Source organism: Amblyomma mixtum, chromosome 8 (genome assembly GCF_055824585.1).
Source record: "Amblyomma mixtum isolate Tamu chromosome 8, ASM5582458v1, whole genome shotgun sequence".
NCBI lineage: Eukaryota > Metazoa > Arthropoda > Arachnida > Ixodida > Ixodidae > Amblyomma > Amblyomma mixtum.
In genome coordinates, this window is record NC_143019.1 from 15,854,990 (window position 1) to 15,871,361 (window position 16,372).

The 16,372-nt window shown below is 44.6% G+C and overlaps 1 protein-coding gene across 1 annotated transcript in view; it reads right to left on the reverse strand.

Moving 5' to 3' along the window:
- The window catches only part of LOC149331464 (uncharacterized), a 45,735-nt gene that overhangs the window by 28,432 nt on the left and 931 nt on the right, over positions 1-16,372 (reverse strand). Inside the window, exons 2-12 of the mRNA XM_089556618.1 lie at positions 13,029-13,117; positions 12,661-12,766; positions 12,060-12,129; positions 11,106-11,389; positions 9,706-9,872; positions 7,698-7,779; positions 6,745-6,816; positions 6,566-6,652; positions 2,512-2,658; positions 1,131-1,281; positions 454-566 (exon numbers count right to left, since the gene is read on the reverse strand). Coding sequence (XP_089412744.1) covers positions 454-566; positions 1,131-1,281; positions 2,512-2,658; positions 6,566-6,652; positions 6,745-6,816; positions 7,698-7,779; positions 9,706-9,872; positions 11,106-11,389; positions 12,060-12,129; positions 12,661-12,766; positions 13,029-13,117 — 1,368 coding nt within the window. The remainder of the gene's footprint in view (positions 1-453; positions 567-1,130; positions 1,282-2,511; positions 2,659-6,565; positions 6,653-6,744; positions 6,817-7,697; positions 7,780-9,705; positions 9,873-11,105; positions 11,390-12,059; positions 12,130-12,660; positions 12,767-13,028; positions 13,118-16,372) is intronic.

The following is a 16,372-nucleotide window of genomic DNA, read 5'->3' on the forward strand; positions in this document are numbered from 1 at the left end:
GACGTAGATGATATGCGTGGAAAAGGGTTGTCAGCCCACTGCCGGTCGTGTCACGGCATACCGCTTCTTGAACAATGCATGGTTTTAAAAGTGCACAATAACCGGTTGACACGAGAAATCATAGAAGCGGAATGGATATCACTTTTGAAAGATGATTGTGTTAGTACCCCCTCTGTATCATTGATGGTGAAAGAGCTCGCATATCTGGCTGATACGCTTTGCTAGCACATGGTTTGATGGCGTGTTGGTCATGATGTCGTTATAAAACCACCTTTCTTTCTGAAATAAACCATTGTTGGAAGTTAGCGCCGTGTGTTGTCCGTCTTTCTGTGTCCTCGTCTCTTTGCGCTATGTTTTTCACCTTTCAGTTATGAACCAACAAGCCCAAGCATATACCCTTCTGAACATTTCTTGCTTATCCAACTAATTCATAAAAATGGAGCAAAGGCAGACCTGCGCCTTCATCTCGTCCAGGAGGACCTGCAGTCGCCTGTTTTCCAGCTCAAAGTGCAGCGCCCTGGTCTCGGCGTCCGTGTTCAGCTGCTCCAGCAGGCTGTTCTCTGTGCCTGCACAGAATTGAAGACGGTCCCTCTTTCTCTCCCTCTCTCTTTCCGAGTTCCGGATTCTTTGTTTTATCAGCGTTCTGCCGCATAATAAGTATCTTCTGTAGATTCGAGTCTTCATCTGTAGGCAGGGTGCAGCACAACACTCAATAATCAATAAATCTGATGTCAAAGATAAAACATTTTTTACGTCTTCCTTTTCTTTTTCTTCTTGCAGTCATTACCCTCACTAGCACTGAAGCAGCTCTCAACACACATGTGAATGTGAATGATAGCCCTGCTTCAATGTAGTTCGTACTTGAATAGTATCAGAAAAGAGAGGCGTCTTGAACAGCACCTGGATGTGAGCTAGATGGGAAGGCATTCGAATGGAGAAGAACTTATGTTTATTCTTTCTTGAATGTTTTTCATTGCTGGTTTGTGTCAACCGTATGCGAGTTCCGTTACCAGTGTTATCCTGCCTAAGGTTGTTTACCAGCAGCTCTCAAGTCTTGAACTGACTGGTGCTGCAACTAACCTCTTTCACTCTGCAAATGAAAAGCGAGCAACCACGGTGCCGCCACTCACGTGGGGAAGAAGCCTGCGTGGAGGACGAGCGCAGCCTCTGCAGCTCCCCCTGCAGCTGCACGTTCTCGTCCAGGGCCGCCTGGTGGTCGAGGCGCAGCTGTGCGTTCTGCTCCAGCAGCTTCTGCACCTGGCTCCGGTCCAGGTCGCGCTCCTGCGACGACATCCACCCACAGGTCACGCAACCCACTAAGGAACCCACCACATCCAAAATGACGACAGAAGCATGCACAACACCACACCGCCGCAGCAACAGCAGGTGAGCTAACGAAGTTGATGCCGTGATGGAATCCAGTCTGGCCAGTAGGGGACAGCAAGGATGGTAGCCGCTTGCATTGCAAGATGACATTTTAGCTACCAGTACAGGGGATGGAACATCCAACACAACTGGCTGGCATCTTCGATGTCTCCAAAGTAGGTGTGCTAGCTCATCACTTATCACTCTATCAACAGGCATGAAATAACGGTGGACATTAACTCAATGATGACATTACAATTGCTGGCAAGTCGACACAAGAGCACACAAAAGGAAAAACACCACAGATGCCACAGTTTGGTGCCCATTGTGTTCTAGCTTCAGCTGTTTTTGTATGTGCTATACAGAGAAAGATGTGCAACCAATAGGTCCATCATAATGGTGTTCAGCCAGCACTTCCATTTGCTGTTTTATGTGTTCCTGTGTCCGTTGTTTCTAGCACTGGTACACGAACACCTCGTTGAGAAAGTGCTGTCTGTTGCTGCATTGCGGAGGCCTGCACCCATCACTCAGTAAACTCACTCAAACAGCTCCTGAATGCAACTAAATTTAGCATATCCAATGCAACGTACACACCCCGGCGATCACTGAACACAGTAAGCCAATTGAGCAAGGCCAACTTGCAGACAGCAATAGGCATCGAAATGGCATTCAGCCAGCTGCAGAGTACAAGTACCAGATACCATGGCTGTTGAACGTCGAGCAAGTAGAAATTTGCGCACGATTATAACAAAAATCATTACAGGAGTGGGTGAAACTGACTCCAGGCTAGTATGGCAACTGATGTGGCGGCAGCAAAGTGGAAAGAAAATCGTAGTTGTTCCCCACTTGCATTTTTGACTCCCACAAAGAGTATTAAACGTATTTCATTTACGTCCTCCCTTCAGCACTATTATATCTCCAATTCCAAGAAAAAGCAAACATTTAGTAGCCAGTTTGATAGTACAAGCCAGTTAGTTATTCATGCAAAATCATACTTGACAAGAAAATTTTCAATATTCATGCACCTCCTCAATGCTACACCTTCAAACAATATATAGCAAGCTCGTGAATGCGCACAGGTCACCGTAAATGACTACATACACTAAGGAAACAACAAAAGTAATTTGGAGACAAGGAACCCCGTACCAGGGTGCATTCACTGAGCAGGGCCCGGGTCTTGAGCAGCTGAGCTTCCAGCTGGACCGCGTGCTCCACACGGCGTCGGCTGCCTTCCAGTTGCTCCTCCAGCATGGCCTTGGTCTCACCCAGGATGCGCTTGTCCTCTCGCAGTTCCTGGAAGACACCCCAATCACTCCCATCTCAGATTTCGGCCAACTTCCATCAGGTTTCTTGGAAAAAACAGCGCTAAGACGAAGGACAACGAAAAGAGTACAACAGCGCCGGTCCTGTTGTACTCTTTTTCGTTGTCCTTCGTCTTAGCGCTGTTTTTTTCCAAGGAACATGTACCAACTAGCTCAACTCTCCGTTCCATCAGGTTGCAGAGCAATGCTAGCTATGACAAAACTACATGAATGTCACTTTGATAACTGCTCCACTGACCATGCCCAGGGCGTGGTCCCTCCAGTGGAGGCTCCAGAGATGTTCATTTCATTTTAAAAATCTTCACAGTACATTAATTTCACTGTGCTCAACTTTCATTGGCAATAGAAGGGGAGATGCTGGTCTTAAAGAGGTTTTGATTATTAGAGATATCATAATGAAATTATATGTGTACATGTATTTCCTCTTGTTTTTAAAAATATAATTAGTTTCAGCATATCTCAATTTGTTCCTATATTATGATGTAATTTCTTACGGGTTCTTAAAACACTTTTCTTCAATATTTTTTGGTTCCGACTAAAATGAGGCTGTAGCCAAAGACCTACTATGCAGAGGCATGCTATTTATATTCTCATTGAGGACCATCGTCAATTTAAAATGTCGAATTATGTCGAAGCACCACGGTTATGGAACATAACTGGGTGACATTACTGTTCACAAAATTCGACACTCCGACTGGGCTATAAAAGATAGCATAGCTTCATAGCTCAGTCCTTTCTGGATTCAATGGTATAAGATTAATTGAAATTGCACCATTAAAAAAACATAACGAAAAATTCTATACGACTAGTCATGTTGGCAAAAAACATGAAGTTAAAAAAACTGTGTTTGAAAAGCACACACCACAAATTAAGAGAATTAAGAGGTTCTTGTAGAGGAATCAGAAAATGGTGAAATGCAAACGTTCCAAGAGGACCTCACAGTAGTGAGCAATACCAGAATGTTGGGAAGAGTGTCAGATTTAGAACAAGACCAAAATGGTGGTCATCGGGGACACAGTTAGGGGATTTCTGCGACATTCTGCTATAGAATCACCATTCCGGCAATTTGGAGGTGTCACATATATTAATTTTTTAGTATTTAGAGGTGGAATTAGACCCTGAAACTTTGAAGGTAGGAAATTTAGAGTACAGTCGATCCCGGATATATAGAACCCGGTTATATCGAATTATTGCCTATATCGAACAGATGTAGAAACCCCTTGGGAATCTCATGCAAAAGTATAGCAAATTTGTTTACGTTTATCGAACTCCCGTGCACCCTATATTTGATATATCGAGCTCCGTGCTATGCCGCACCCCCGCAAGTGCGCTTCTTCCAGTAAGCGCCACCCTGGAAGTGGGCTTTTCCACTAGCGCACGCTCCTGCAAATGGGCTTCTCCTAATAACAGTTCACGCGGCGCTGGCCTTGGACAGCTGCGCTCTGAGTCACGTGATGGGAACTTTGTGGGGGGTGTGAAAGGAAATGGGAATGGCCAGAGGGCCATGTTGAGGAGCTGGGAAGAGGGAAACCGTGCTGGCCGCAGGCCCGCAGACGCCTAATTTCTGCATGCTGGTTGGCTGACTCCGCTGGCGTCGCCGAAGCTAGCAAGCGATGTGAGCTAACCCGCGCCAACGTTTAAGCCATTTTGGCTGTTACTGCTGTCGGTGTAGGTTCGCACGTGACTGGTGTGGTTCTCATTGCTGTGCGGTCGTCGTTCTTTTCCCTTTGTTCGCGAGGCCAGTGTGAGTTCGCTTGTGACTTGTGCGGTGCCGTGCGTTTTCTTTTCGCTTTGGTTCGTGTTCGGGAGCCATGAACGCGAAAAAACGCAAGAATTTGGACTTGGCAACAAAGACGGATATCATTCGACGGGTGGAGGACGGCGAGAAAAAGTCGTTGGTCGCCGATGCGTTCGGAATTCCTCGCAACACGCTCAGTACAATCCTGAAGAACAAAGCCGACGTGAAGTTGAAGGCAGCACAATCCAGTCGTCCTGGAGCGTGTCGTATGCGTGCTCCGACCTACGACAAGGTCGAGAAAGCTTTGTACGCCTGGTTCTTAGAGATACGTGCCAGAAACATCCCTGTCGACGGCCCGATGCTCATGGAAAAAGCGAAATGGTTCGCTGTAGCCCTCGGAGAAGAGAGCTTCACTGGTGGCACTGGTTGGCAGCAGCGTTTTAAGAATAGCTACAGCATCGTCGGAAAGACACTCTCGGGTGAAAGCGAGGCGACCAGCAGCATTGTCACGGAGAAGTGGCTGTCCGAAGAGTGGCCAGAGATTTGCGAGAGCTTTTCGCCGTCGCAAATATTCAACGCAGATGAGACAGCATTGTTTTGGCAAATGCTGCCAAATAAGACTCTCCACCTGAAGGGCAGCGCATGCCATGGAGGGAAGAACAGCAAAGTGCGCGTGTCGATTTTGCTCGCAGCAAATATGGATGGGTCATGCAAACTGCGGCCACTGGTTATCGGCAAAAGTAGGTCACCACGCTGTTTTAAAAACACGAAAGGCCTCCCGGTTCGGTACGCATTTAATAAGAAGGCTTGGATGACACGCGATCTTTTCACCGAGTGGCTTCAAACGTGGGATTTCGAGCTGCAGAAGTCGGGCCGCAAGGTTTGTCTTCTTCTTGACAACTGCTCTGCCCATCATGTCGTCTGCCAGTTGAAGCAGATCACCATCAAATTTCTGCCGCCAAATACAACTGCGAAACTTCAACCTCTCGATCAGGGCATAGTGAAGGCATTTAAGGTTGGGTACAGACGGCGACTGGTGCGAAGGCTCATAATCAACCTTCGGTTGAATATAGAACTCAAGTTGGACCTCCTAGGAGCCATACAGATGCTGGCTGGCGCTTGGAATGACGTGACGCAGAACACGATTGTTAACTGCTTTCGCAAAGCCGGGTTTGTGGTGGATTCAGACGACAGATGTCTAGACACAGAAGACGACGGCGCTGGATGCCTGGATAGCGAATTTCGTGAGCTGTCGGCGTTTGCAGGTGCCGTCCCAGACGGCGTAACAGCACAAGATTTTGTCAGTGTTGACGACGACGTGCAAGCCGTTGCGGATCTTGCTGATGCTGACATCGTGGCTGACATCATCGATACCGAGGAAGCGGACCCGAGCAGTGACGAAGATTGTGGCGAAGAGGCCCAGCCGCCCTGCACTGCGGCTGATCTTGCATCCGCATTCAGCGTAATTCGTCGTTGTTGTGGTGCAATGGAAGGAACTGGACTTTCTCATTTGGATACAATAAAGCGCGCTGGTCGTGGAGTTGTGCTTTCGTTTTTGTGGACTTTAGGAGAGGAAAATCGGTAAGTTCCCACTTGCTACGATCCCAGGAAACTGTCCGAGATTTGCGCAATTTTAAAATAAGCGTCTAATAGGCATATTTTATATTTCGAATTATTGATATATCGAACTTTTTCGCGATCCCCTTCGAGTTCGATATATCCGGGATCGACTGTATACTGAACCCGAAATGCCACTTTTGAAAAATTGAAATTTTCACATTTTGTCACCAGTTCAAGACCCGTGTCTCCCTTAAAGCAGGCTTTCGCTTATGCATTGCCGTGCCTCACATATCGAATTACTGATACTATATCGAACTATTTCACGATCTCCTTCGCGTTTGATATATTTCGAATCGACTGTACCATAAAAACATGTGTTTGCACACACACAATTCCATGAAAAATGCTAAAACCAGCGATTTTTGCGTGGTATTGTAAGAAACTAGAGGCCTCAGCCATCAGTACTAAGACAAAATCATCAGTTTACATACTAGTGACATGCACAAAAAGGAGTCACCAGTCCCACTAAGAGTGATGGTGAAGCTCCATAAAACAAAGAATGCCTTTCAACAATGCTCACCTCCACCCTGCTGCGAAAGAAGTCGAGCTCGCTCATCTTGTCTTTGTACCTCTGTATCTCAGTCTCCAGTCTGTCCAGCTTCAACACCTGCACAGAACGCAAGCTTTGTCTCACAGCTCTGTTTCTTTTTTTTCTCCACAAACATGTTCCGAATAAAAGCTATTAAATAGAACACTGACCTTTTCCTTGAGGATGTCAATTTCATCTCTATATGCTTTGGCTGTTCTCGCGTCTTGCACAAGCTCTAGGTTCTAAAACAAGAAAAAAAGCAAGCCATTAGTGATGGCAACTTCCAAGCACAAGAAAAAAAAAAATGATTCTGCCTTCAGTGCTTGGCTTACACTACTGCCACGAAAATCAGAGCCCATTTAAGAAGCCGGTGCAGTGCGAACGAAAAATCGCCCACACAGGCCATCAAAAGTACGGCAAGCTTGGAGAAAATTCTCCGATAACTAGTTGAGTGTGCATAACCTTGCATGTGTTAAGTGATGCCCTCTTTACTTCACTATGAAGTGGCGGCATCTTTCCAGAGAAGAATAGACTAGCCAAGGATCCTCCGGTCACCTGACCAATGGTGACATGCAAAAGAGCGTTCATACTATGAAAATTTATTTTTGTGTGCGTCTGCCTTGGTGTGAAGTAACTAACAGACATTGCGCATCTATAAGAGAAGGATGCTTAGCACTGGGGCTAAAGGAACATGGAACATGGGACATGGCTATCACAGAAGGGAAAACAGGCACATGCATTTGCTTTTGTATCTGGTCATGAAGAACTAGACACCCAGCCATTCACTGTTGATATAGATATGGTCCCAGACAAAGCTCCCTTTGCATCTACAACTCTGTGTGGTCTTTCAAGCAACTGGGAGACAACGCACTAAAATACAGTTCAAAATTTTATTCTGAATCTATGCGACAATGGAAGGCCACCACATATGAGGCCCTGAACTAGAGAACCACAGTGGATTCTCTGCTACTGACTACTTCACTGAATAAAGTTTATTCATTACTCATTCAAGGTTCCACATAAAAGTATTGGCAAGAAGTTGTTCGTAAGATGGCAAGGCAGGGTTAAAAGAAGTGCCTCAACCAATCCAGTAACAGTAAATTTTAAGACAAATGGGCCCTACCTCCTGTCGTAGACGGCCAATGGCCTCCTTCAACTGACCAAGCTCCTCTTTTTGTTCGGACAGCACTTCAAGCTTCTCCTCTCTGCAACGCAAACAACATCATGACACAAAAAAGTTTACAAAACAGAAACTGCCAATTAAGTGCGCACAAAAGCAATGAAAACAATGGGTGGCACTGTGCTCTGAAGGAACATGGACACCAAAATGAAGTCAAACTATGGTGACAGATAATAATTTTCCCAGAATGACATCTATGCCACGCTAACTAGTGACAGAGCTTTGATAAGTAAGAAAATGATGCTGCTGTCATGTTGCAGGTATTACACAGCTTTTTCTTAAGGGCGTTAGCTCTTACTCATCATGTTCGGAGATTTCTTGGGGTCTGCTACCACCCTGAGTTCACAGCGCCATCTACAATAGCACTGTAGAAACAACCACCTGCCACGTGCTAATGATGACGTCACAGTCCAATATGGTGGATAGAGGCGCAACTATGTGAGTATGACGTCAGGGGACGAAATGTTGACATAGTTTCAGCTAACGCTCGTTACTTCAACGTCTTTCAGACGGTGGCGGCCTTTTTTGACAAAACTGACAGGAAATGATAGCCGACGATAGCCTTCTTGGAGCAGATGGGCCGACTTGGATGGTCAGCTGCTACTAACAGGGAAAATATAGCTCTGCACTTTGGAAATAACAGTACATTCAAAGACAAGTACAAAAGATTACAAGAGAGGTCAAACCAAAGACGAGTACAAGAGAGACATATCGAAAGTTTTAATACACTGCTGCTTCAAGAACACAACTCAAAGCATGTGAAGCATCAAAACAACACAAAACAGACAACCTCACTGATGCCACAGGCAGCCCCCACAATTTTGCTTTTAGCACAAACCTTTATACAGTCAGGTTATACTTTGGACAGTTTCAGGCCGTTGCCCTGCAAGGTTGCTCATGGCCCAAAAACCACTGCTGCAAGCAAGATACCCAATACATTACAAGCAGGCATTTTCCGCATCAGCTCCTCCACAAATGCTTCACTGCTGGTTTTTCAGCTCTTGCTCACTTCAAATTATGAAGCTAGCAGTTCTCACCCATTCAGAGCCCTCCCCTATCGAGTCATCGCAAACCAGTAAAGGTGTGCCTCACAGTTTTTTCAATGAAAAAAGAACCTTCACTGTAATCAGTTCATCAGTGCATGGCTCAAACAAAAATGCAAAGTGACTGTACTCTGTCTCGCCAGTTCTATGCAGTGCAGTCGGAACTATGAAGCTTGCCAAAACACCTGAAGGTGTCCAGCAAAATGTAGTCGTACGCCTTGACTTCACTGAACTATAAACTTCTTTAGTGAAATCCAGCACTTTCGACTTGATTCATGTATCATTAAACCCGTTAAAGCCTATAATCAGAGCAAGCAACTGTAAACGGCATTTAACTGATGCAAAGGTAGCTTCTTTAAAAGTTACAAGCTTAGTACCCTTGGATAAAAAAGGCAGGCACACTTTTTATTCACACTGGCCACTGCACGTTCTACCACACTGTGTAAATTCAGTTCGCCCATCTGGGGTTCTTCAGTACATACTATTGATATCAAATAGCAAATGGGCATTAGTTTAGTTCACGTCCAACAAGGCAGCCGCTGTAGCAAAGATTCGACCCCATAACATCGTGTGCTCAGCAGCCAAATGCCACGGCCGTTAAGCCACTGCGGTGTGTCAAAACAGAGTACAAAGTAGATCACACTTGTCTAGAGTGCTCGGACGGTGTGCTGCGGAGCGAATGAACTGAAATCTTTTCGCAGCTGCTTTGCTAGCGGTAGGGCACTGGTGCCTGTGCGTTCACGTCTCTGTTCAGCTGCTCTCCAGCGCAAGCATTATCAACGAAAGTCAATACCTGCTTCATAATTTCTCTTCATTCCCCCTGAACGGCACCTTTCCACCACTCTAGACAAGTATGGTTGACTCTGTACACAAAGCGAAGCCAGCCATGAAATGGAAGCCGCACTCACAGTTCCTGCTGGCAGCGGCGAAGCTTTGCCTTTGCGTCAGCCAGTTCCACACCTAGCCTAGAGTCAGCCACTTGGGACGAAGCGGCATCGCCACCGCCCCACAGCTGCTCCCCGGAGGCATCCAGAGTGCCACTGGACTCCTGTTCCAGCGTCAGGTTCACAAGACGCTGGAACATCAATGTCTCGGATCAATGTGATGTCATCAGGCTCAATGACCATCATGTCAATTCTCCTGATGAAGTAATCAGTAAGAAATTACCAGGCAGATGCAAGCCTCATATTGTAGGCAGAGAAGAAAACTAGCCTCCCCTATGATCCAGCCTTTTGAAAAACGTTAGAGAGCACTGAAGAAACCGCATTGGAGTAATGCGAAAGCATTGACGCCTCCTCGGCACTCGTCTCCTCTCACGTATCGACCATGTATCAGTTGCTTATCAATCACTTATCAGTTACTCATCGATCACTTATCAGTTACTTATTATCACTTATCAATCACTTATCGTTATCGGTCACTCATCAGTCACTTATCGATCGCCTATTGATCCAATCTCTCATTGATAGTGTAATCATCTGACTGAGGCAATCTGTGCAATTCATCCAATTCCATCCCGCTTCATTCAAATTTTGCGCTGCGCATTGGCTCCACCCACCTTCCCGGTCACGTGGGTCAATCACGTGGTACATCACGTGGTACCGCACTTCCGGCGATTCAAATTTCGCGCCACTCTCGGCCTGACTAAGCCCACTTTTGGTCAGTTTTTTGGTTCTAATTAATTAACTAATGATCGGATCGGCAGAAAAATTTTTGCGCCGCATTCTCACATCATCCTCCTTCGATTATAACCACTTTTGAGATGGTACCTCTTTATAGTTTTTCACAATCGCTGCGAACATGGTTTTGATGACAGAAAGCCGCCGACATAGCCTAGTAATGCTTTCGCATTAACAAAAAGAAGTTGTGCAGCTTTCTCAAATCTTTGCAGTCAAATTAAAAATTGCTTCTGGCCTGTACAACCAACCTGGAGGCCTGATACTCAGTCTAATGAAAAAGTCTCCTTTGCTTCAAATACAAACCAGCTTCCAAACAGAAACCGCGATATCTGCAGAAGATCAACATGCACCAAGAGCCTGCATTTGTTTATCTTATTAAACACAGTATTAGCAATGGTCAATGCCAAGATAAGGGCAGAGCTAACACGATCAATATGCAACAAAATGCGAATACTGTGCAGTCAATCTAAGTCAAAGAGTCAGAACGCACTCTGCTGTGTGCTAGATTTAAGCATTCCTAAAACTTGAACAAAGTGCTCACAACGTGTTATATTACTGTCCTGCTTTTGTTTTTCTGTGTTCTGTACATCCACACTAAGACTGCCGCCCAGCACACAAAGTACACACACCTGAGCCGCGCTGTCTCGCTGCCGTGCGAGAGTGGCCACGTGGCGGACTAGAGTGGCGTACATGCGCGGCCGGTCGGACTCGGGCAGGGTTTCCAGGCGGCCCCAGTCCCGCGTCCAGACCGAGTCCGGGTTGTCCGTGATGGAGGCTATGGCTTCGGCCAGAGCGGCCTGGGTGGCCAGATCCAGCCTTCGGATGGCTTCGATGAAGCGCCCTTTGCGGCCACACTGGACGGCACAGCCCAGCATCAACAGGAGCAGGCGACTCAGCTCCTGCTCACTGCTCTCTGCAAAGGAAAACAAAAAATCAACAGCTCACCTCAATGCCAGCGATAGCATGAGAGTAGATGTAAAAAACATTTAGGAACACAATAAATGGAAAGATATGGTCATTGGTTATACGTAATCATCATATCTTAATGTTACTTCATTGCACCTTGCACTTCAGCTCTTCCTTTTCTGTCCATAAATGCATGATTTAGGACAAGCTAGGAAAAATTTATCGTCATTAACCACGTTCCTCAAAACCAACTCCTTAAGCAAGAGTGCATAATGCGCATCTCACATACGAAAGGAATATACAGTCGTCTCTTGATAATTCGACCTTGCTTAATTCGAACATCAGGCATATTTGAACTGACGCCTCAGCCCTGTCAACATCAAGTTCATTAAAAGGTTTCCTTTAATTTGAACGCTGCATAATTTGAACAGACTTATGGTTCTTTCTGAATTTGGTTTTACTAAGACAACTGAAAACGCAAATGAAGTCAAGCCAGTCATAAAGTCTCCGGTACTACAAGATTTCTCAGTGACAATTCCAACACGTAATTCAAATGCAAATTTACAGTACATAATATCTAACAATTTGCCTTTCAGACTACTATTCAAATTTTGTCTGGTAGAGCACAAAATTTATTCATATTCAGGGTGAGATATTTGGTACTAACAGTCACTTACCATCAAAAGTTCCTTTGGCGATGCTGACCACATTAGGCAGGTGCATAACTAGTACTTGTTCCAGAACCTCCTGCACCGATGAACAAGACCCCAATGCACACATTGCAAAAGCTTCATTTAAATAAACATCCAAGACACAGTTGAATAAAGCCATTGCCTGAGTATCAAAGCTGATCTATTAGTGCCTTACTCCAACACTACAACATTGAGCTCATTTACCTTTTTTTCCAAACAGTGACAGTTTCATACTGATTACGCTGACCACAGTGAAGTACAATCAAGCAATTTAATCAACTTTTTACCTCATTTACAAATAATGACTATTTCATGATATTAGTTAAATATACGCAACAGCAAAGGGCAATCAGGCGCCTTAACGGGCTTGCTTAACCTTCTTTCAGAACACTGCATTCTAATACTGGGCAAAGTAAGAAGTAATCAGGCACTTCCATTAGCCTGCTGAACTTAATTTTAAAAATTACACGGCAATACTGCTCACAGTAATCGGCAAACACTTCGACTAGCCTACACATCACTATGAGGCTTTCATACAATACTACTGATTCCTACTCAGTGTCTTTCACATGGTGCAAATTCTCACCTCGTAGAACACTTTGATGTTGTGCAGCAGCATGTTGAGATTCTTCAATCGGGCAGTCATGTCGGTAGCTGGGCTTATTACCCCGGAGTACATGGGGTGGGCGTCACTGCAGCATAGCAGGTAAAAAAAGAAAGAAAAATAAATATTATAAATATTCCTATAAATATTTCTATAAATTCCTACATTCCTATAAATATATTCCAATATATATTCCAATATAAATTCCTATAAATATAAATATTTTTGACAGTATTGCACACAAGCTTCAAATAACAAAGATCTGAGCATATCCCAACTTTGCCGTAGTGCTTCACCGTTAAAGGCAACAGAAAACAACCAGAGAGCAGCTCCTTCAATAAGCCACTTACATCTGCAGCCAGACGGTATGCAGAAAGACCCCATCGCAGAGCTGCTTAAAATCCAGTGGCTTTCCATCGTCGTCATAGAATGTTCTGACCTGCATCAAGAAGGGAAAAGTACTTCAGACTGTAGGCCTCAGGACGTTACACTACCTTCTACTGCAGATACGACCCAGTGCTCCAATTCTTGAGCAGAGTTCTTTGCACCGCTTGTGGTGAACGCACTCAAATGGTTGTCAAGACCATTTTTACAGCACGAATGCTTCACAAAAGTTGTTCAGGAGAAAGTGTGAGTGCTTCTGGATATCGAGGTCAAACCAAAGCTTCAAGCGCAACTGTGGCAAAAGGACTTCTACATCAGCACTCATTAAAATTGATCCAGCTGGTATCAAGTGAAGTCATCTAGGGCTAGCTGGAAGCTGATTAGTCCCAGTCAAGTGTTAACTGAACAGGACTTGGCCACAGTTACAAAGGCTGCTGTCAATCAGCTGGTCCCAGTTGCCTAGAAGCAAGATTTCATTTCAGACTGGCAATAATACAGATGGTAAATGGCTGCAGCTGGGACCAGATGGAAGTCAGCTGCCCACTATGCATTTCTATGCAGCGAAAGACATAGTGCAATTTCAAGTGAAGCCAGGTAAGATCCTGTTGCACGAACTTGTGTAATGTCAACCTCCTTTCTTTGCGACCTACAATGCAAACTGATTGTTGCTTTGTACGTATACCTTGGGACCACTCTTTGTGTGGTTCCAGCTGAAGCTAGATGGGATCAAATAGAAGTGCCTGTGTTTCTACTAGTCTCGAAACAGTCACAAGTCTCCACCAGCCTATGGTTCCAGCTAGGACCACGTGGTGTCAGATTCAATGCTCCCAGATGGAACCAGTTCTGCTGGGAGCAGACTAGAACATCTGAGCTCCTGCTTGGACATTCCTGACATCAGCTCAAATGGAACCCTTTCTTTTAAGTTTACTATTTTTACTTCAGTTCACAAAAGCGTAAATAAGTTCTAGATTTTCTAAGATAATTTCGCAGGTTAAATCAGGTGTGACGTGTCGTTGATTGTTCCTAATAACACTTGTGAACAAAGCAATGTTCATTTAATTTGTGGCATTAACACAGATCCTACAAAAATTTTGGCACTACAAGAGAGCTAGAAAAGTAAGTATCCTGTGTGTATACAAGACAAAGTGAAAGTACTGCTTAAATAGCATTAGACCCTACATGATGACAACAGGTAACTGGCTACACAAGGATATTACGCAGAAAATGTTGCATGCAATGGGATGCATTGGCCTTAAAAATGGTTCTTGCAAATGGGAACTATTTCTCTCTTCACCTTAAACATTTATGTCTGTATGTTGTTTGAAATAAAGATAGTGCAGTTGATATTGTGACTGCGATACTCTGAGAGAGCCCACCTTAGCTGTAAGCCACTTTGAATGAAAATGTTCCGATTGGAAATAGTGTAAAGACTAGTTCAAATGCAGCCAGTCAAACATTTTCATTAATACTAACCTAAAGGTTATTAATGCATCATACAATATTGGCAAGCACAAGGTGACAAACGATTAAGTGACTAAGGCTGACAGAATATGGCAACATGGCTTCTACAAATCCCACGAGCCCCCCCAAAAAAGCGCGTCCTTTCTTTCAACGTGTAGAAGTTGCCTCATATGTGTTTAATCTGCAATATGTTACAAAGAATGGCAAATTAGGGATGGCAGTCAAACAGGTTTTTGTAAGTCTGATGAGTCAGGGAGGTATGATAAGAGCCCTAGTATCACTTCTAAAATGCCACTTGGAGCGTTGTCATTAAGTATCTAACTAATGACCCCCGTTCAAAGAGGAAAACAAACACACGCAAACAAGACATGCAAAGTAAAGTGACTACACAGAAGCATACATAACAATATCTCTCAGCAGTAGGGTAAGGGCGTGTAAGCATTTTTACACGGTGTTAGTCTAATGTTTTAGGGGAAACCCCCGAGATAGACTAGATTTGGAACAAGGGAGTAATTACCCATCAACATCACTTCAAGTGTAGCCATATGGCTACAAAGGAAAGCTATACAGCTTTCACAGAAACTTTATAGTTAAAGAAAAATTGCAGCCATATCGCAGTGCTTGGGTGGACAATAATGAGCAATTAATCCCTTATTAGCACTGTTAAATAACTGAAAGTACAAAATAATGCCAAGTTATACGTACAGAGCAACAATCAATTTTCATTTTAGGTTGCAATGAAAGGAGGTTGATGCTAGGCATGTTTGTTGATATCACTATAACACCTCCTCACACCAGGTTATGCTTCTGGTATAGGATTGCAGGCTAGTTTATTTAAATTCTTACTTGCAGTTAAAAGAGAACTCGGACCTAGTTGTATGAAAGAAAGTAGTCAGGTCACAGAAAAACACCTTTGCATTATCAGTAACATCAACGAGCTCTAATACTCCCAACTCTCTCCTCACACAGTGTGGCAACTACACATGCTAAAAGGAATGTTTGTTAGTAAGGAATTTTCAGAATTGCATCAACCAATGTGCACAAGATGAACAGTCCATGATAACAAAATTTTTTATGCAATACGTCCATGTGAAACCAAGAAAATGTCTCTGAACTGCATTTTCGAGCATTCTATTCAACAGCTGGCAAGCCCCACCCAGCTGGTATCATTTGAAAAACTGCGCACCATGGTCTTCTCGGTAACAAACAGTCATGTCTTCACTTTAATCAGAGCTAGAAAAGTTTGTTGAAAAAGTTTGCTCAGGTCTTCATTTGTATTCACAGAGATGGGCTTTTCACTATCACCAACATCTGCAACAAAACTAGTCAGTCTATTAGAGAACTCTGCAGCTTTCAAAATGTGCTCTCCGAGCAGTTGTCCGAACTGCTTTCGGTTCTGCGTTAGCGGATTGCTTTTAGGTCGCTAACTGAACTTTCTCACACGATTAATAGCCCACCATGATTCGCCGTGTTTTTATTTAACCGGTGCAAAGAGGCAGCGAACAAAAGAGACCACAGCCAGGACAACATCCAGCAGTCGTGACGGTCACCGCGCGAAAGCTGCGCTGGCTTCAAAGCGACTCCGCCAGAGATGTAATCCGCCCAGCCCCCACGACGGGGAGGGGACGTGTCGTCGCGGCTTGCTTACACGGGCGAGTGAGCAAAAGCTTTCTCGCGCTACAGCTTTTTAAGCGGAGAACCGTGAAGCCTTCGGTCAAGGCCCGACGACTCGGAAGACTGAATATTTAACCTTATCGGTGGAACCAATGTAGGCAAAGCAACTGTGCTACAGGCGAGCGCCGTTTCTACGAGTGCGTAGACAATACCTGAGAAAATGCATCTGCATAAC